This window comes from Mus caroli, unplaced genomic scaffold (assembly GCF_978045245.1).
Source record: "Mus caroli unplaced genomic scaffold, Mus_caroli_1 scaffold_15, whole genome shotgun sequence".
Classification (NCBI taxonomy): Eukaryota; Metazoa; Chordata; class Mammalia; order Rodentia; family Muridae; genus Mus; species Mus caroli.
The window spans coordinates 95,977,103-95,998,796 of record NW_028227270.1 but is presented as its reverse complement, the minus strand read 5'-3'; the positions used below and the strand labels follow the sequence as shown (position 1 = coordinate 95,998,796).

The following is a 21,694-nucleotide window of genomic DNA, read 5'->3' as shown; positions in this document are numbered from 1 at the left end:
TCAATGATACCTTGGTCAAGGAAGGAATAAAGAAAGAAATTAAGGACTTTTTAGAGTTCAATGAAAATGAAACCACAACATACCCAAACTTATGGGACGCAATGAAAGCATTTCTAAGAGGAAAACTCATAGCTCTGAGTGCCTCCAAAAGGAAACTAGAGAGAGCACACATTAGCAGCTTGACAACACACCTAAAAGCACTAGAACAAAAGGAAGCAAATTCACCCAAGAGGAGTAGACCCCAGGAAATAATCAAACTCAGGGGTGAAATCAACCAAGTGGAAACAAGAAAAACTATTCAAAGAATCAACCAATCAAGGAGCTGGTTCTTTGAGAAAATCAACAAGATAGATAAACCCTTAGCCAGACTCACTAGAGGGCACAGGGAAAGCATCCTAATTAACAAAATCAGAAATGAAAAAGGAGACATAACAACAGATCCTGAAGACATCCAAAACACCATCAGATCCTTCTACCAAAGGCTATACTCAACAAAACTGGAGAACCTGGATGAAATGGAGAAGTTCCTAGACAGATACCAGGCACCAAAGTTGAATCAAGATCAGGTTAATGATCTAAACAGCCCTATATCCCCCAAAGAAATAGAAGCAGTCATTAATAGTCTCCCAACTAAAAAAAGCCCAGGACCAGATGGGTTTAGTGCAGAGTTCTATCAGACCTTCAAAGAAGATCTAATCCCAGTTCTTCACAAACTATTCCACAAAATAGAAACAGAAGGTACTCTACCCAACTCATTCTATGAAGCCACAATTACTCTGGTACCTAAACCACAAAAAGACCCAACAAAGATAGAAAACTTCAGACCAATATCCCTTATGAATATTGATGCAAAAATCCTCAATAAAGTTCTTGCTAACCGAATCCAAGAACACATCAAAACAATCATCCATCCTGACCAAGTAGGTTTCATCCCAGGGATGCAGGGATGGTTCAATATACGGAAATCCATCAACGTAATCCAGTATATAAACAAACTCAAAGACAAAAACCACATGGTCATCTCGTTAGATGGGGAAAAAGCATTTGACAAGATCCAACACCCATTCATGATAAAAGTCTTGGAAAGATCAGGAATTCAAGGCCCATACCTAAACATGATAAAAGCAATCTACAGCAAACCAGTAGCCAACATCAAAGTAAATGGTGAGAAGCTTGAAGCAATCCCTCTAAAATCAGGGACTAGACAAGGCTGTCCACTTTCTCCATACCTATTCAACATTGTACTTGAAGTCCTAGCCAGAGCAATTCGACAACAAAAGGAGATCAAAGGGATACAAATTGGAAAAGATGAAGTCAAAATATCACATTTTGCAGATGATATGATAGTATATATAAGTGACCCTAAAAATTCCACCAGAGAACTCCTAAGCCTGATAAACAGCTTCGGTGAAGTAGCTGGATATAAAATTAACTCAAACAAATCAATGGCCTTTCTCTACACAAAGAATAAACAGGCTGAGAAAGAAATTAGGGAAACAACACCCTTCTCAATAGTCACAAATAATATAAAATATCTTGGCGTGACTCTAACTAAGGAAGTGAAAGATCTGTATAATAAAAACTTCAAGTCTCTGAAGAAAGAAATTATAGAAGATCTCAGAAGATGGAAAGATCTCCCATGCTCATGGATTGGCAGGATCAACATTGTAAAAATGGCTATCTTGCCAAAAGCAATCTACAGATTCAATGCAATCCCCATCAAAATTCCAACTCAATTCTTCAACGAATTAGAAAGTGCAATCTGCAAATTCATCTGGAATAACAAAAAACCTAGGATAGCAAAAACTCTTCTCAAGGATAAAAGAACCTCTGGTGGAATCACCATGCCGGACCTAAAGCTCTACTACAGAGCAATTGTGATAAAAACTGCATGGTACTGGTATAGTGACAGACAAATAGACCAATGGAATAGAATTGAAGACCCAGAAATGAACTCACACACCTATGGTCACTTGATCTTCGACAAGGGAGCTAAAAACATCCAGTGGAAGAAAGACAGCATTTTCAACAAATGGTGCTGGCACAACTGGTTGTTAACATGTAGAAGAATGCGAATCGATCCATTCCTATCTCCTTGTACTAAGGTCAAGTCTAAGTGGATCAAGGAACTTCACATAAAACCAGAGACACTGAAACTTATAGAGGAGAAAGTGGGGAAAAGCCTTGAAGACATGGGCACAGGGGAAAAATTCCTGAATAGAACAGTAATGGCTTGTGCTGTAAGATCGAGAATTGACAAGTGGGACCTCATGAAACTACAAAGCTTCTGCAAGGCTAAAGACACCATCAATAAGACAAAAAAACCACCAACAGATTGGGAAAGGATCTTTACCTATCCTAAATCAGATAAGGGACTAATATCCAATATATATAAAGAACTCAAGAAGGTGGACTCCAGAAAGTCAAATAACCCCATTAAAAAATGGGGCTCAGAACTGAACAAAGAATTCTCACCTGAGGAATACCGAATGGCAGAGAAGCACCTGAAAAAATGTTCAACATCCTTAATCATCAGGGAAATGCAAATCAAAACAACCCTGAGATTTCACCTCACACCAGTCAGAATGGCTAAGATCAAAAATTCAGGTGACAGCAGATGCTGGCGAGGATGTGGAGAAAGAGGAACACTCCTCCATTGTTGGTGGGATTGCAAGCTTGTACAACCACTCTGGAAATCAGTCTGGCGGTTCCTCAGAAAATTGGACATAGTACTACCGGAGGATCCAGCAATACCTCTCCTGGGCATATATCCAGAAGATGTCCCAACCGGTAAAAAGGACACATGCTCCACTATGTTCATAGCAGCCCTATTTATAATAGCCAGAAGCTGGAAAGAACCCAGATGTCCCTCAACAGAGGAATGGATACAGAAATTATGGTACATTTACACAATGGAGTACTACTCAGCTATTAAAAAGAATGAATTTATGAAATTCCTAGCCAAATGGATGGACCTGGAGGGCATCATCTTGAGTGAGGTAACACAATCACAAAAGAACTCCCACAATATGTATTCATTGATAAGTGGATATTAGCCCAAAACTTAGGATACCCAAGATATAAGATACAATTTGATAAACGCATGAAACTCAAGAAGAATGAAGACCAAAATGTGGACACTGTGCACCTTCTTAGAATTGGGAACAAAACACCCAGGGAAGGAGTTACAGAGACAAAGTTCCTAGCTGTGATGAAAGGATGGACCATTTAGAGACTGCTGTATCCAGGGATCCGTCCCATAATCAGCTTCTAAACGCTGACACCATTGCATACACTAGCAAGATTTTGCTGAAAGGACCCAAATATAGCTGTCTCTTGTGAGACGATGCCGGGGCCTAGCAAACACAGGAGTGGATGTTCACAGTCAGCTATTGGATGTATCACAGGGCTCCCAATGGAGAAGCTAGAGAAAGTACCCAAGGAGCTAAAGGGATCTGCAACCCTATTGTTGTAACAACATGATGTACTAACCAGATCCCCGGAGCTCTTGTCTCTAGCTGCATATGTATCGAAAGATGGCCTAGTCGGCCATCAATGGAAAGAGAGGCCCATTGGACTTGCAAACTTTATATGCCCCAATATAGGGGAATGCCAGAGCCAAAAGAATGGGAATGGGTGGGTAGGGAAGTGGGGGGCGCTATGGGGGACTTTTGGGATAGTATTGGAAATGTAATTGAGGAAAATATGTAATAAAAATATTAAAAAAAAAAAAGGAAGAGCCCAGAGTGCCATTCTGCAGAGTTATTCTCTTTGATGTTGAAGACTTAGGAAACCTGGATTTTTCTCAGGCTACTCCTCATCAGGGACAGAAGGGGAAGGTAGCTCAGGGCTCCCTATGGCCAGGGAAAAAAGCAATTGGAAGCCGTTAGTCTCATTCCTGAGAACTCCGTTGGTTTGTTTGTCCACCCATCCACGTATCCATCCATGTTTATGAGATACTCAGTGCAAGCAGATTCTCTGGAAGCCACTACTCCAGCCGGCTCCATAGGGGCTACGGTAACAGTATCATTTGATACCATCATTTTGCCCTGCCTCAGATAGTTCTTGTTTATTGATACGGAGAGCCTGAAAATGGAAGTGTATGTAAGCTAGAGGGTCTAGCCTTGCTTCCAGCTCCTCACTGGGCAGTTCTGCTCTTGATAATGAAAAGAAAGGGTTGACTCACTGTCTCTCTAGTCCCTCAGGGCTTTAGAACACAATGACCTGATTAGTTTAGATGGGTTTCCAGCCTACAGTTTAGGATTTGTGGTTTTGTTTTGTGTTGGATAGTGATGATTGGCTCTTGAAACTTGAATTTCTGAAAACCAGTTAAAATTACTTGATAATTTCCACAATAGAGCACCATCCTTCTGTCCGGAAGGCTGTCCACACGTCTGCTCTGTGGTCACTGAGAAACTTGGTGAACACCATCCTTCTGTCCGGAAGGCTGTCCACACGTCTGCTCTGTGGTCACTGAGAAGCTTGGTGAACTAATATTTATTACTTATAAGGAGAGCAGTTCAATATTTCTGTTCCTGGTTAATTGAGATGTGGTGCTTTGATTTTATGACATTTTATGTAATAATAAATCTTTTAACACGCTGCTTGAGAGCATGGCTATTACCAATGTTCTAGGCACAGCACAACCATACATCTTTTTCTATCCGTTGCAGTGGATTAAATTGCTATATAAACTTTAAACTGCTCCATCAACAAAATTGAACACTTTAGTTATATGTATGTGAAATTACCAAAGGCATGAAACAAATATTATCTCAAAGTCATTTTTGAAAGGGAGTAGGCTCCTCTGGCATAGTGAGTAATTTCTGTCTGCCTGAGAGCTACTGTTGCATCTTGGGAAATGTTCAGAGGAGAAGATAAAATTATTTAGATTTGCAGCGTCTTGCCACAGGAGGTGAAAGCCTTTTTATTACTATTATTAATGTGATGGGAATGGTTTCAGTCACACTGAGTTTGGGCAGCACCCCCAGGAAAAACCTTCAGATAAATAATTATACTTCTTCTTCTTTTTTTTTAACGCCCCCTGTCCCTTTCCACTCTATACCTTTGAGCAAAAATGGCACCCTCCTGTCCTCAGGTAAAAGTTTTCCTAGATGTTTCCAAGAAGTTGGCATTTGGTGAGAGTATGGTGATGACAGGAGGACCTCTGTCTGTCCCAGCAAGACTGTGAGCTGGCCCCGAGAGACTGCGCCAGAGGCAGGTGTGCGTTCCTTCAGAGAAAACTTCTCCCATGTATAAACTGCCATACTGTGGCTCAGAGGAAGCACCGGCTCCTTCCCTTCCTCCTGGGTCTCCTTGTGACCGCAGAGCTCTGGGCCGAGCATCCACATGGACTGTAAAGCAGGGCCTTCCCTAAGCCAGAGGCCTGCTCTGGCAAGGTGTGAGGGAGCGGGCAGGACTCACCTCTCAGGCAGTTGCCTCTCTCACAGGGGAGGCAGACAGCAAGCAAGGGCACACATAAGAAACAAGGCAAGGTCAGAAGGCAGAGGTGTGGGGAGGAAAGATGAAGGGAGTAGTGTTTGCTGAGCACTATCTGGCTTCCGTCTAGCCATCTGCCTGGAGGGATAGCTGCAGTCAGTCAGTGTGCCTTACCTATGCATCCCTCCCCTCACAGAGGAGTTTGAGCTTCTGTGGTGCAGATGCCCACCATTGTTCCACAGACTATAATGGCCTATGTGAGCTGCTTAGTCAGTTTTTTTTTAAAAAGATTTTTGTGTGTGTGTGTGTGTGTGTGCACGTTATTTGTCTACATGAATATGTGCACATGTGTGTGCTTGTGTGTGTAGGTATGCAAATGTTGTCTGTGTGTTTGTGTACATGTATGTGTATATGCATGCATGTGTGTGTGTGCTTGTGTGTGTATGTGGGAGGGTGATACACATCTGTGCACTTGCAGAGACCAAAGAGGGCATCAAATCACTCAGAGCTGGATTAGAGCAGTTTCTGTTCACCTGGCTTATTGAATGGATGCTGTGACTCAAACTCTGGTTCTCCTCGTTAGGCAGCAAGTGCTATTAGCCACCAAGTGCCCTCTGCAGTCCTATAAGGGAAGTGGAGAAGAGAGAATCTTACAATGGGAAATGAAGATGCCGTAGAGGAGACTCCTAGTCCCAAGGCTTCCAAATGAGACATAGGCAGTTTTAACAGTGCAGAGCTTAGGACTTCTGAATATTACATTTTTCCTGTCTGTTCACTTCAGAGCTTTTGTGCTTACTATCTCCTTTGCTTAAATAACCTCTTTTCAGGTGTTCATTTTCATATTTTTACAGTTTTTATTTAAAGATTATTTTTTCAGAGGCCTACTCTCAAACCGAATTGTCTTTCACGGCATGTTCCTCATGTTATAGTCCTGTTTGTCACTTTTGCCTTCATTGTTCCTCCTCCCTCACAAAAGAAAGGAAGCTTTCTTTATACTCGTTTCTTCATTCCCTAGAACGTGTCTCAGTGCCTGGCACACAGTAGGCTCTTCTTTATTCCCTAGAACAGGGCTCAGAGCCTGGCACACAGTAGGCTCTTCTTCATTCCCTAGAACAGGGCCCAGATCCTGATACACAGTAAGTGACCACTAAAATTTGTTGAATGAGTGACTAAAGAGCCTCCTCTTCTTTAAGGTATCATCCCTAAAGGTAATATCTCTCAAGGTGGCTCACATGGAGCAGGAAAGGGAATGTGCGTGAAGCAGCAGCCTGGGTGGGTAGAGAGGCAAGCAGAGGTCCCATAGAAAGGTCTGTGTGTTAGTTTGGGAGAAACACTCTGACTTCTCTAGCCCTGACACCAGTCAAATAAAAGCAGAGCCATAAAACACACCCTTATTGTGTGAAACTTTCAGTTTTTAATTTTGTGCCTCATTATGGATCCCAAGGTGTCCTTGAACTCATAATCCTCCTGCCTCTGCTTCCCAATGCTGGAATTACAGGTGTGAGCCTCTCTCCTAGGTTGTGTGCGTGTGTGTGTGTGTGTGTGTGTGTGTGTGTGTGTGTGTGTGTGGTCTCCTCGTCTTTCCCACAGTGGTTTGGAAGGCTCAGGCAGTCCTCTCCCCCAGGCCTCCTGAGTGGTCAGGACTGTCAGCTGCGTGAACATCTATTCCAGGTTACACGAAGCTATAGTGCTTGGGATTCTAGGAGGACAGCTCTACTGTGGCCTAGTGTGACGTATTCCTCCCACTGGTCATGTGCTTGAACCCTTGGTCCCAGGTGGTGGCCCTGATTTGGGAGGTTGGGAGTCTTTAGGACATGGTACCTTTCTGGGAGACACTCAGAACAGCTCCCCACCCAACCAGGCCCCTCTGTCCTCAACATGGGACCAGTTCAGACATGTGCTGCCCCAGCCGTGAGATGTAGCCCCAGCCGTGAGATGCTTCTACTGCCACGGTGGGAAGTGCATCCTCAAGGGGAGAGCTGAAGAAACTCTCTCCTCCCTTGTGCTTCATCTGGTCAGGTTTGTACTCACAGTGCGAAGAAGAAATCGAACACAGACCCCGCAGACTAAACCAGCCCTCTGTTTGACTTGCCTTTCTTTCAAAGTATTGACCGTGGTTTCCCTTTCTCTGTAATGTGACTTTTTACATGTTCAGTGACTCATGCTAAAATACTTCTCAAGTAGACAACGTGTGTTTCCGATTGCTTGCCATTCTGAAAGTGTAATATTTGGCCATGCCTTCCCTGTTCCATCCTGTCTGGGGCGGGATTCATCTCTTGTCTGTCATACCCACACTGCACTGTGTACGTGCACAGGAAAAGATGGTGTGTGCAGTTTGATAACTTCTGTAGTTCCTGGTATCTGCTGAGAGGCTTGGAAAGGATCCACAAAGAAAAGCAGGGACTCCTGTGCTATGAAAATCTTTTATGTTTTTCCCCTGAGTGGCTTATTGGGATTTTTCTAGGCAGAGTACTGACCCCTGAAGATCTGCACCCAAACCCAGGCCTACTTGTGAATGCTATGAGTGCAGGGGGCAATAGAGGTTGCCAATCAGTTGACTCAAAGTAGGAGGATGACTCTTGAGTGACTGATGGAGGTGATGTAATCCTAGGGTCCCTTACTATGTTCAAAGATGAATAGAAGCAGGATATTCAGAAAGAGGATATGACCTCACTGCTGGACAGAGATGGATTTAAGGATGGAGGGGCCTATGGGCCAAATAGTGCTGTGTCCAGCAATGAAAAGCACACATGGGTACAATCTCTCAGGAATCTTCCAGAAGGGATCCTATCTCTGTTAGCACTTCTAGTTTTGCACAGTATGGTACCTGTCAGACTTGTGCTTCCAGATTTCTGAAATAAGGTATTTGCACAGTGGTAATGTTACAACACCTGTAGGGAGCCAATCTAGACTTAGCAAAGGAAAATCCACATATTCTCAAGTGTTTACCTGGCAGAGCTGTGGTTTACAGTATCTGTTTAGAGCAAATGAAAAGTCAGAGAGTGTAAAAGCCTGAAATTGCTCAAGAAGATAGCATGTGCACTACATCTAATAGGAAACCAGCTGTTCTCCCAGAGATGACCCAAGACTCCTCTCCTCTTCAGCAACACCGTCTCTTCCCAGCTCACAGACTCAAGGCCTCAAGACGTAGTGACTCCGCCAGACCCCAGCCCGGGTGGGGATGGGATGCTTAAGTCAGTGCCAAGTTCAGCTCTCCTAGATCATCATTAGAAATGTTTAAAAGTCAGCATCCTGAAATTACATGGAAAAGCTTATAAATATGAATTTCTTGCAATTTACATTTTATAAGCACTCCTATCAGCTGTATCACAGCTTGAAAAATACCAAAGGTACATTAGAAAAATCTTTCTGTTTAAAACTAGATTGATCCCACATTTACATGGAAAAAGAAGGCCATTACACGGCAGGCATTAAAAGCTTCATTTCAGAGAGCTTGGGGAAAAAAAAAATCAAAATAATCCACTTCTACCCAGGCCGTTTGACAACTGTTAGACTTTCCTTTACAAACTAAAAAGAAACCCCGCCACCTGCTGCTAAAAATCTCCAATTAATTCTGGAAAAACTGCCTGCATTTTTAAGATGCCAATGTGTAAATTTCTCCAAGCTGGCCATAGGCATCTTTTTTCAACTGTAGATAGCAGCCTTTTGCCCCTGGGACTTGGGCACCCTGATTTTCACCTAATTTCAGAGGTTCTGAACCCATTTCCATTCATTAGATCTATTTCTTTAGAGTCCATATGGCTAGCTGTATGATGAGTGTGTGTGTGTGTGTTCAGTAGGACACGTGAAGGACCTTGAATAAGGCAGAAACACAGGGCGGGCTCATCTGGGGGAGAGCTGGCAGGAGTAGGGCACTGCCCCTGAGGACTTTGCAAGCCATGGTGAAGTTTCTGTCCCAGTTTCCCCACCTGGTTAAACAGGGTCAGATCAGCCAAGGTGTCACTTGCAACAAGCACCTATTCTGTTCCTTGCTTTCCTGGCAGCTACTGTGTCAGCCCAGGAGCTAGCATAAAAATGACAGAGAATGACAGCTTCAAGCAGATGGGCCTTGTGGTTGTGGCTCTGACCTGGTCTGGTCTGGAAGTGTCTCACAATCTCTGTTCTTCCCTTAAGGAACCCCACAAATGATCTCACTCCATCCTCCCTGCTCCCCAGAATTCATCATGAATTCTGGTCCAATAGATTGCTTAGTAGTGGTTGTATTAAAGTATTTCATGCTTTAATGCCTGCACGGAACATTTACGGATGAGTATTTCTGTTCTGCTTTCCATACTGAAAGGCCCAGAGGGGGTGTGAAGTTCCCTGGGAACTACAGTCTCTGCCCTTGTTGGTCTCGTTCACTCACATTTGCTTACTGAATGACACATGACTTTGCCTGTGACATCGATGTTTGTTTTCAAAAGGCATCCGGTTGCCTGGTGCCTAACTAAATCAGTGCATTTTACTGCTGTTTCCTGGGTACCCCGATGTCCTCTCAAATACTTTCCCCTAGTTTCTGTGGTGCTTCTGTCTGCCATTCTCTCCTCTTGGTTGGGAACGACAGGGTAGGACTGAGCAGCCCCTTCTCCATCACTAAGTATAGCATTCCTCAGGGCTCTGTCCCAGGCTGGTACTCCGTCTCTGCTCTCCCAGCCTTCCTTGGAGCACCAGACCTACCTAATGTAATAGGATTTTCAAGCCTCAGTGTCTTAGTCAGGGTTTCTATTCCTGCACAAAACATCATGACCAAGAAGCAAGTTGGGGGGCTTTAAAGGGTTTATTCAGCTTATCCTTCCACATTGATGTTCATCACCAAAGGAAGTCAGGACAGGAACCCACACAGGGCAGGAACCTAGAGGCTGGAGCTGATGCAGAGGCCATGGAGTGGTGTTGCTTACTGGATTGCTTCTCCTGGCTTGCTCAGCTTGCTTTCTTATAGAACCCAGGACCAACAGCCCAGGGATGGAACCACCCACAATGGGCTGGGCCCTCCCCCCTTGATCACTAATTGAGAAAATGCCTTACAGCTTGATCTCCTGGAGGCATTTTCTCAAGGGAGGCTCCTTTCTCTGTGTTAACTCCAGCTTGTGTCAAGTTGACACACAAAACCAGCCAGTACACTGAAGCATTCTAAATTAGACTCATTCATTTACCATGGATTCTGTCTTAGGGTTTTATTGCTGTGAAGAGACACAATGACCACAGCAATTCTTTTAAAGGAAAATATTTAATTGGGGCTGGCTTACAGTTCAGAGGTTTAGTTCATTATTATCATGGTGGGAAGCATGGTGGCATGTAGGCACACATAGTGCTGAAGAAGGAGAGATCTACATCTTCATCCGAAGATAGCGGAAGTGACTGAGGCACACTTCCTCCAGTCACGCCCCACCTCCTAGTAGTGCCGCTCTCCATGAACCTCTGGAGGCCATTTTCTTTCAAACCACCACAGATGCTTGCTAGTGTTGACTTCCTTCTATGCTGTGTGCAGATGGGGACTTGAAAATCTAGTCATCTTTCAGCACCTTCTGACTTGTTCTGACGCGCCCTCAGGAGATGGTTTAGTCTCTTTCCAGCTCATGCCTGGAGTTGGCTCACACTCGACTGTGTGAAGGCTGCCTAGGTCACGCACACCTCCTCCACTAGCTGTCCTGCTGAGGGGTTCTGAGCCTCTGGACCTTTTCCTCTTTCTGCTCTTGTTGACATTGACAGATACGATTCAGATGCACAGATATGGTCCTGATGCTTTCACCCTGAGTTCGTACCTTCACCATGCACTCTGTTGCATACTGTGTCTAGATTGTGGACATAATCCACTGGAGTCCAGAAGTGGTGACTTTTGTTTTCCTTTGTGTTCTAAATACTAGTGTAAAACTTGATCTGGGTGCAGGGGATGACTATCAGTCCAAGTGTGTAAATCACTAGATGCTTACAGCCAAAGAGAACACAAACCTATTTTTAAAATATATTTTAAAAGTCAGTATACAAAGTAATGGTCTTATTGTTACACACATATAAGCATACACACTTATTTAATAATAAAGCATGCGTGTATGCGTGTATATGTATAGATATGCATATGTGTGATTCTTCTTTGTCCTTATCCATTTTTCTATCTACTGGCTTGCCAGATCCTCCTGGCCACCTCCTGCAGCTCCTTTTCATATCTACATAGTCCTGTTTCTGTTTTCTTGTCACACATTATTCTTTTCTTTTATTCCGTAAGATTTCTTCTTCTCCTCTTAAGGTTCCCTTTCAACACACACAATACTATCTAGAGCCTTTATATGATAAAAAAGGAGAAATACATTTTTGAGTATGGCTTATTTCATTCATTGTAATGATCTTCAGCTGTATTCTTTTTCCTTTAGATATCATGATTTTCCTCCACTGCAGAGTAAAATTCTATTGTGCATAAGTACATCATTTTCCTTACCTATTCACCTGTTGGTAGACACAGTCTGATTCCATTTCTACTATTGTGAATAACACAGTGATAAATATCGTTGTGCAAGTATTTGCATGGTAAGCTGTAGTTCCAGAACATGTGTGTGTGTGTGCGTGTGCGTGTGTGTAACCATAGAGGCAAAATTTCATATCCAAGGCAGCCATGTTGACTAGGATTAGTTATTTCACTGAAATGAAGACTTACAGGATATGCCTGAGTGACATTGGGGACTGTCTAAAGGAGAACCAATTAGTACAGTCAGAATGGTGGATAAAGAGGCTAGGATTTAGTTTTCAGGAATCCCTTGTAAGCATCCATCCATCCATCTTCATACATATTTATGCTTTTCTCTATAGGTATGAATGCTTCTCTCTCTCTCTCTCTCTCTCTCTCTCTCTCTCTCTCTCTCTCTCTCTCTCTCTCTCTGTGTGTGTGTATGTGTTTAGTATGTTTATCCAGAGAGACAGCATGTTTTTTCTGGACAGGTAAACTTGTCCATTTGTTACTTGTGTCTGTTTTCTATTCTAGATCAATACATCTAATAAGGTATTGAACATGCAGTGATACAGATTCTTGCTGACATCTTAATTATGTGTGTATATCACATTGAAATGGTATACTTAGTTACATGTTTAAAATTACAATAGCTCCTGGAATCCCACAGTACCTATGGATTTCCAAAGGTTTGCTGGGTATAGACCCAGTGGTCATTTAGGACAAATATGGGTGTGGGAGGAATCCCCAAACCTTAAGGGAGACTTGAAATCAGGAGAGACACTTACAGCTTGCAAGCAGTGCCTCCCTTCAGGTCACTTCCAGTGCCATGCTCCTTGACAGGGCTCCACGAGACGTGGTTTGAACCCAGGCTGAAGCTCTCATCCCTTCAGAGTCTTTCCACTTCCATGATTGTTGCCATAACTCAGACACGGTATCAATTACCTTTCTTGTTACTGGAACTGAATCCCTGATAAGAGCAACTCAAGGAAAGGAAGGGTTTATTTTGGCTTGAAGTTTGAGTAGATAAAGTCCATTAGGGTGAGCAAGGTACTAGTGGTGGGAGTGTGGGAGGACTGTCTACACTGCATGTGTGGTCCACACTGCAAAGGGAAATGAAGGCCTGCGCTGAGCTTGCTCTCTCTGCTTCTAATAATTAATCAGTTTTTACCCATCAGAGGTACCACACACCTTTAATCCCAGCACTCCCAGCACTTGGGAAGCAGAGGCAGGCAGATCTCTGTGAGTTCAAGGCCAGCCTGGTCTACAGAGCAAGTTCTAGGACAGCCATGGTTACATAGAGAAACCCTGTCTCAAAAAAAAAAAACCATAAATAATAATAATAACAATAGTAAGTCTTGTTCTTATACAATTTCATACATGTTATAACATCTGAGTACCCTCCCCCTTTTTGCTTTTTTATTTAGTGTGGAAGCCCAGCCTATGGGATGGTGCCACCCACATTCAAGGTGAGCCTTTGTTCTTCAGTTAAACCTCTCTGTATGCCCTTATAGATAGGCACAGAGGTATGTCTTTTAGTTGACTCCAAGTGCAGTCAAGGTGACTAGGAAGACCAACTAATAGGAGCTAAGTGGTTCTGAGAACGCAGAGCTGAGCAAGACGCATGTAGTCTTTCCTTTGAGATGCACATGCAGGTGAGTTAATAGTCTTTATAGTCCCTGGGTAAGGCACTTCCTACATAGAGGCAGAGCAGGGTGTGGTGAGTGTATACAAGAAGAGGGACTGGTGACAGTGCACAGAGCAGCCAGGGCCCTCCTGGAAGGGGGATGCTTCGGAGCTGTTACATGCTCACCTTTGGCAATGGTCCTGACATCCCAGGACAGCCCTCCTAACAGGGGCTGCTGAGATCCTTCACCGTCTGACTTGTGGCATCTCAAAACTTCAAGCATCCACATACAGACCTCGTGTGTGTGTGTGTGTGTGTGTGTGTGTGTGTGTGTGCACGCGCACACACATGGCTGTATGGTTATGCACACATATACTAACACACACCAATGCTTCAGCTAAAGAGAATAGAGCAGATCAGAGTGGCAATGACTCCAATTTTATTGCAAGCCATGAAAAAAACCTCTACCTTTATACCTCTTAGTAACCTATGACTATGGATTAGCCATGTTGGGCTCATTTTTAAGTTCTTGAGTTTCCAATGAACAGACACAGGCAATGGTGGATTCATAGTTGAACCCAGCAGGCCCTATAACTTCATCTCACTTGTCCTATTTGCTCCATGAGTTTTCTGTCTTATCTAATGCTTACTTGCTTCTGCCTTGATTCTTCAGTTACAAAACAATGTTATTCTCTGTCACAGACCTGTGGGTTATCACTGTAGCGTCCCTGTACAGAGCTCAGCCCTGCCCATTACTCTTTTTTACAACTTTATTTCTGCATTGGAGCACTGACAATCCTCTTTGGTCTCCACCCTCTGCCCCACTCTCAAAAGTCTCTCCCTGTGTATTTTTTGACCTCTTCATTGGTATATGTATCTATTACACCTCCCTCTTTCATATCGATGTCTCATCACTTGCCCATAGACCTCTCAGGCTAACACAGAGGGACCTGTTGCTTCCCAGGTATTTTCCAGTACAGCTCAGATCTAAACTGCTTGTAAGGTCTTTTCAAAATACAAACTCAGCCTTTTTTCCCTCTGATTAAAACACTGCTATGGGTTCAACTCTTCAGGACCAGCTCCTTTCTTTGGATTACAAAACATCTTCTAGCATCTTTACTGGAGTTTCATCCTGATGTGCCTCACCTGTCAGGATCCCCTCTGAGCACTTAAGTGCTTGACATCTATTAGGACCCATTGTTGTTTCTCAGGCATGCCGAACCATGTGTGTCAGTGACTTTCGTACCCTCACTTCAGCTGCTTTCTTTTGCATCAGTTTTATTACCTGTCACCTCCTCACTTGTCTGGATACTCTAGTATTGGAGTCTCTGTTATCTTGGTACCACTGCAGCCCAAGAAGATGTCCTTAGATTATGTGCTGATTTCAAGTTTCTGGCTTCTGATTGGGAGAGCTGTCCCTGGTCCCCTCCCTTCCGCTCCCCTCTCCTCCCCTCCCCTCACCTCCCCTCCCCTCTCCTCTCCTCTCCTCTCCTCGGGATGCTGGTAGGACCCAGGAGCTTGTTGGACACCACAGATGATCCATGGCTGCAGCCCTCTGTGTGTGATGGTGGCAGGACTCCATCAGGTGGACTGACCATGGAAGGAGAGCTTCTTGTCTAAGCTGGAAAGCCCAGTACCCCAGTGAGCAGAATTTACTCTTAAATTCTTGCTGGGACTGTGCCTGTACCATTTGCTCCTCAGGCAGCTTTCCTTTCCTTTCAAGGGCCATTTTAGTGGATACATAGATAAGCCCAACAGCTATTGCTAGCTGAAAACCCCCAGCATGTGACAATTTATAAAGTACCTTCTAGACATAATCCTTGAACTAAACAACTCATGGCTTATTTTTACAAGCTTGCAAATTCAGTGAAATGAGTCAGATGTGTAAGACATTTACATGGACTGTTTACTTAACACAGACATTTCTTTGGGACTTGTTAGCCATACACGTACATATTCAGCCATTCATTCATTCACAGCTGTGTACATCGCTGACAAGTCAGAGGTCCTTCCAAGGTCAAGGTCAGGGTGCTGCACTCCACAAATGACTGGCGACGTAGGTAAAGTGAGAAGATGAGATATTATATTTGATGTACAAAACAAAGACCTCTGGGTGCTTTGGGCAGGATCTACGAAGCACTCTGTCTTGCCTGGTGACAGCTGTGCTCCATGTGTAGGAGTGCCAGCCCCCCCCCCCAAGTCTCCTTTTTAAGCACTGAGGTTAAATTGTGCAGGGTTTCATCACCTGTTTTCAAACAGCTTAGCTTAACGTGCAGAAAAGAACACGTGGCACATTTAGATGAAGCTGGGCTGTGTGAACAGTCTTAAGACTGTGTTCATAATGAAGTCAGTTCAGTTTGACACGGTTTCAGTGACATTGTAAGCTCCTCTTTGCCTAAAAGCATTTCCCAAAAAGTTTCCTTACATAGTTTGCCAAATCTCATTTAAACCCAGCTATGAAATACATTAATGTATGCTAAATTCATTTGGCTGCTGACTTCTAGAAGGAAGAAAAAAATCAATTTTTGTATATATACTCATGCGAAAATATATAGTTTAATCAGTCTTTTAAAAAAAAGACATCAGCCTTTGCTCAAAAATGGGAAACTATATTCAAATAAGTTGATATGATTGAAAATAAAAATAACTTCAAGGTAGAGCTTGAGACTTCTTTGTGGCAGCAGCTATTCAATGCTTTGATGGTTTTAGTTTTGTATTCTAGTTTACTCTACTGCATATAGATCAAGCTACCCTATCTAACGATCAACCTGTTCTTCTCTCCTTATTTTAACTGTTCTATGAGGAAAAGCCCACATGAGCTTAGAATGTCCAAGGGAGGGGCAGGTGTTCGGCATTTGCCCAGAAACTAAACCCTGTGCTCAACACTTGGGCAGTAAGAAAGAGGTAAAGATTGCCCCATACCCTGCACTAGTGCACATGATGTTTATGTCCCTTTGCCCCATACCCTGCCCTTTCTAATGGCCACTCTCATTGCTGATGGGAAGAAATGACCACATGAGGACCCCCAACTCTGAGGGACATGCCAAGAACCAGCACCCCTACCCCCAGGCTGCTCCTCATCAGGGACCTGCCACTTCATGGTAATCACCTTAAAATCAACTTCAGTGGAATTATTTAAATGCACTCATCTCAGTTTGTACAAGGTAGGTGATATTGCAGGAAAAAAAAGCCCATGGAAGGACTTTCTAATGCATGCACTGACAACCATTCTTTGACTTTATGCACATTCAGATAAGAGGCTAAACTGAATGCATTATAACCTCTACTTTGTGTTAAGATGGAAGATTAACCACCAATCAGAGCTAAATTATATTGTTAGCAAGACATCAACTCTGATAAAATTTCATCCTCTCCATAAATTATCTTGGCTATTTCATAAATACCTGAAACACAGCGACTCAAGAGATCTCACTTTGATTGTCTTGAGCAAGTAGGAGTGTACTTCCCTATGAACTGCTGACACACAGAAAGGGAAGACTTTCTCAGAGCTAATGAGCAATTCCAGTGTATCACCCGGGTCAGGCTGGGTGGAAGGCACTGGCTTGCTCAGAAGTGCTCATTTTCAGTGTCCCTACATCTCAAGTGAGGACCTCATGGCACAGCGGCACCTGCTCAGAAAGCAGTTGCTTGGTACTTACCACATTGTATTGATGTTATAGACATGGTTCAAAAGCATACTGTTCATGGTGAAATCTGAAACCTTAGAATGTTAATGCCACAACTCAGCAATAATTTGAATAACTTTTGAAAAAAAAAACATTGCGATGGTTTGTTTTGTTTGTCTCCCTAGACTGGATTTAGAATTGCCTGAGAGTCACACCTCTGGGCATGTCTGTGAGAATATTAGCTGAAGGGGGAGATGCACTCTGAAAGTAGACTGAAGTCTATGACTGAATGTTTGAAAAATAGAAAAAATGAAAGGAAGAAAGAAAGAAAAGGGAGAGAGAGAGAGAGAGAGAGAGAGAGAGAGAGAGAGAGAGAGAGAGAGAGAGAGAGAAGGAGGGAAGGAGGGAAGGAGGGAAGGGAGGAAGTTAGAAAAATTATACTAACTGCTGAGCACAGGCCTTCCCGAATCTCTGCTTCCAGATCTGCCCAGATGCTCAGTGGTCTCTGCTACAAGCTGCTGCCTCTGTGCTTCTGCATCATGGTGACTGTACCATTGTCCCTTCAACCATAAATCCAAACAAACCCTTCCTCCCTTAGGCTGCTTCTTGTCAGACATTTTACAACAGCCAGCAATAAGTGTCACACACACATTCAGTTTGTAAAGTGCAGCCGTGTATTTAACTCTCAAAGGCCACACTGTGTATGTAGTTTAGATATCATTATAAATCATCACTGACTTACAACCCATCAAGAGAACTACTTCAACCTTCTGCAGTAATCTGTAAACTTCAGACAGAGTTTGAAACTGTCTGATTCGAGTTTTCCTTAGCTTCTGTTTATTTTCCAGATTTCTCTTATGAATTTTCAAGTCTCCTGATGCTAAAAGATTTTGCTTCCTTATCTGAGGTGATTATTATCCACCCCTTTGAGAAGAATGCTTTGCCATGTACTAATTTTGCCACCCTGCTAATTTCTACTCTTTTCCACCTGACCCTGAGCCCTCTGCCTGCCGTAGGGGATTGCTGTGGTGTAATACATTGGGACACCTTAGCTCAGGGTTACACACCAATACATCTCTGTATGAAGGGATGGTGTGTGTGTGTGTGTGTGTGTGTGTTTGTAAAATACAGCTCTGGTTACGTTCGTCTTTCCGAGATGAATTGCTTTGGTTTAATTTGCCCATGAGTGAGTAGGGATTGTTTGAGTGTTTGGATTTCCTGAGACACGCTTGTACACTGGGGACTCAGGCTGAGTGACAGCTTTCTGATGCTATGATGAATTCTCTGGAGTCAGAAGAGATGTAGTTTAGCTCCTCATTCTTCCCAGACTCCTCGGCCTCAGGTGTCTTGAGTTAGGTCTCCTTAGACTCTGGTCTGTCTTTGTTTCACAGTCAGTGATCTTGAGCGCGTAGTCTGTACTCCCTCTTCTCTCAGCCTCCTTTAGTGCCTGCCCCTCTTCTTCTGTTCTCTTTAAATCCTTGGGCACTTCTGCCTACCACTGCAGTGTTGAATGGCTGAATTTGGTCTTAAGCTAGCTTCTATTCCTACCCCAAGATATTACATAGACACTTGGTTTTATTTACCAACTATAGTCTCCTTTATTAGTTAATAATTGTTTTTTTGAGCACTTTATACATGAACACTATAAATACTTCTCTCTTGTTCCTCCCTCTCCAGCTCCTCCTGTAACCCCACAAGTTCATGATCTTTCCTTTATTTTTTTTTATTTTTTTTATTTTTAATATTTTTATTACATATTTTCCTCAATTACATTTCCAATGCTATCCCAAAAGTCCCCCATAGCGCCCCCCACTTCCCTACCCACCCATTCCCATTCTTTTGGCCCTGGCATTCCCCTATATTGGGGCATATAAAGTTTGCAAGTCCAATGGGCCTCTCTTTCCATTGATGGCCGACTAGGCCATCTTTCGATACATATGCAGCTAGAGACAAGAGCTCCAGGGTTCTGGTTAGTACATCATGTTGTTCCAACAATAGGGTTGCAGATCCCTTTAGCTCCTTGGGTACTTTCTCTAGCTTCTCCATTGGGAGCCCTGTGATACATCCAATAGCTGACTGTGAACATCCACTCCTGTGTTTGCTAGGCCCCGGCATCGTCTCACAAGAGACAGCTATATTTGGGTCCTTTCAGCAAAATCTTGCTAGTGTATGCAATGGTGTCAGCTTTTAGAAGCTGATTATGGGATGGATCCCTGGATACAGCAGTCTCTAAATGGTCCATCCTTTCATCACAGCTACGAACTTTGTCTCTGTAACTCCTTCCCTGGGTGTTTTGTTCCCAATTCTAAGAAGGTGCACAGTGTCCACACTTTGGTCTTCATTCTTCTTGAGTTTCATGCGTTTATCAAATTGTATCTTATATCTTGGGTATCCTAAGTTTTGGGCTAATATCCACTTATCAGTGAATACATATTGTGTGAGTTCTTTTGTGATTGTGTTATTTCACTCAAGATGATGCCCTCCAGGTCCATCCATTTGGCTAGGAATTTCATAAATTCATTCTTTTTAATAGCTGAGTAGTACTCCATTGTGTAAATGTACCATAATTTCTGTATCCATTCCTCTGTTGAGGGACATCTGGGTTCTTTCCAGCTTCTGGCTATTATAAATAGGGCTGCTATGAACATAGTGGAGCATGTGTCCTTTTTACCGGTTGGGACATCTTCTGGATATATGCCCAGGAGAGGTATTGCTGGATCCTCCGGTAGTACTATGTCCAATTTTCTGAGGAACCGCCAGACTGATTTCCAGAGTGGTTGTACAAGCTTGCAATCCCACCAACAATGGAGGAGTGTTCCTCTTTCTCCACATCCTCGCCAGCATCTGCTGTCACCTGAATTTTTGATCTTAGCCATTCTGACTGGTGTGAGGTGGAATCTCAGGGTTGTTTTGATTTGCATTTCCCTGATGATTAAGGATGTTGAACATTTTTTCAGGTGCTTCTCTGCCATTCGGTATTCCTCAGGTGAGAATTCTTTGTTCAGTTCTGAGCCCCATTTTTTAATGGGGTTATTTGACTTTCTGGAGTCCATCTTCTTGAGTTCTTTATATATATTGGATATTAGTCCCTTATCTGATTTAGGATAGGTGAAGATCCTTTCCCAATCTGTTGGTGGTTTTTTTGTCTTATTGATGGTGTCTTTAGCCTTGCAGAAGCTTTGTAGTTTCATGAGGTCCCACTTGTCAATTCTCGATCTTACAGCACAAGCCATTACTGTTCTATTCAGGAATTTTTCCCCTGTGCCCATATCTTCAAGGCTTTTCCCCACTTTCTCCTCTATAAGTTTCAGTGTCTCTGGTTTTATGTGAAGTTCCTTGATCCACTTAGACTTGACCTTAGTACAAGGAGATAGGAATGGATCGATTCGCATTCTTCTACATGTTAACAACCAGTTGTGCCAGCACCATTTGTTGAAAATGCTGTCTTTCTTCCACTGGATGTTTTTAGCTATGATCTTTCCTTTAAATATTACTGTTTTACATACACAAAATATACCCACATGTATGCACACATCTATATATAACCTACTGAGTCCATTTAGCTTTGCTTATGTGTGCATGTGTATAAAGCTGACCTCTTTGGATTGGAGAACCTGTCTGGTGGGAGCTTATCCCTGCAGACTGATCCTCCCTCAGTAGGAACTGACTACCTGTAGCTCTTCATCTAGGGGTGGGGCCACATGGAATTTTCCTTGATTATATTGGTGTGTCAACTGGTATTGTCACTATGTTGATCTTGTTCAGGCTGTGTTGTTGAGAGTTAGTTCAAGGGTGCAGCTTCCCTACCATATGTAGAAGACACTATCTCACAACAGACTTCTTGGTACTCTGGGAATTACAGTCTTTGTACTTGCTTCCATGACTTCCCAGTAGCCTTAGGATGTGTTATAGATGCACCAGTCAGTGTTGATACCCCCCACTCATGCAGTCTCTGCATTATGGTCACCTGTGGGTCTCTGTGATGGTCTCCATCTGATGCAAAAGGAAACTTCTTCAATGAGGGATGATGGTCATAAGGATCTCAAATACAGTTAGAAATTATGTTGGTCTATGAAAATGGCTATAGTAGGTTTTCCTTTAAGGTCTATAACCTCTCCAGCCTCAGCTAGCTAGCCAGATTTACAGTTCCAGGCCTTAAGTCCAGTTCTGTAGCTTTTGGCTACCCTTAAGGCACTCCTATCTCAGCATTTTGGCTATCCTGGCAGTCCATCCCTTGCCGTCATTCATAGATTTTACACCTCGGCAGGGCTATGGATTGATTCTGGCCTTGGCAGTTTGCATAGCACCTGGCATACCCAGTTCTCAAGGAGGTGGCTTTCAGGTTAGTACCAAACAGTCCTTCAAGTCTCATGTACAAAGTATGTGGTGTCATCAGTAATGGGATCTTACCTTCAACTTCCAGGAGGAAACCAAGGCAGCACCTGTAGTCTATAATGTCTTAGAAATCTCTTGGACCCCCTACCAACAATTTGAAGGGAGGTTTCTCATGGCTACCACTAGGGCTTTGTTAGATAGTTCTTGAGTGGGAGCATTATTGTTGTG

General features: G+C 43.3%; 1 protein-coding gene across 3 annotated transcripts in view; it reads left to right on the top strand.

Moving 5' to 3' along the window:
- Dcdc2 (doublecortin domain containing 2) overlaps positions 1-21,694 on the top strand; it is a 169,534-nt gene that overhangs the window by 105,184 nt on the left and 42,656 nt on the right. For 2 of the 3 annotated variants that reach the window (XM_029468605.2, XM_085831200.1), the window contains one exon: positions 13,306-13,347. The exons of the other annotated variant lie outside the window; for it this stretch is intronic. In XM_029468605.2, coding sequence (XP_029324465.1) covers positions 13,306-13,347 — 42 coding nt within the window. The remainder of the gene's footprint in view (positions 1-13,305; positions 13,348-21,694) is intronic. 3 annotated transcript variants of the gene reach the window in all.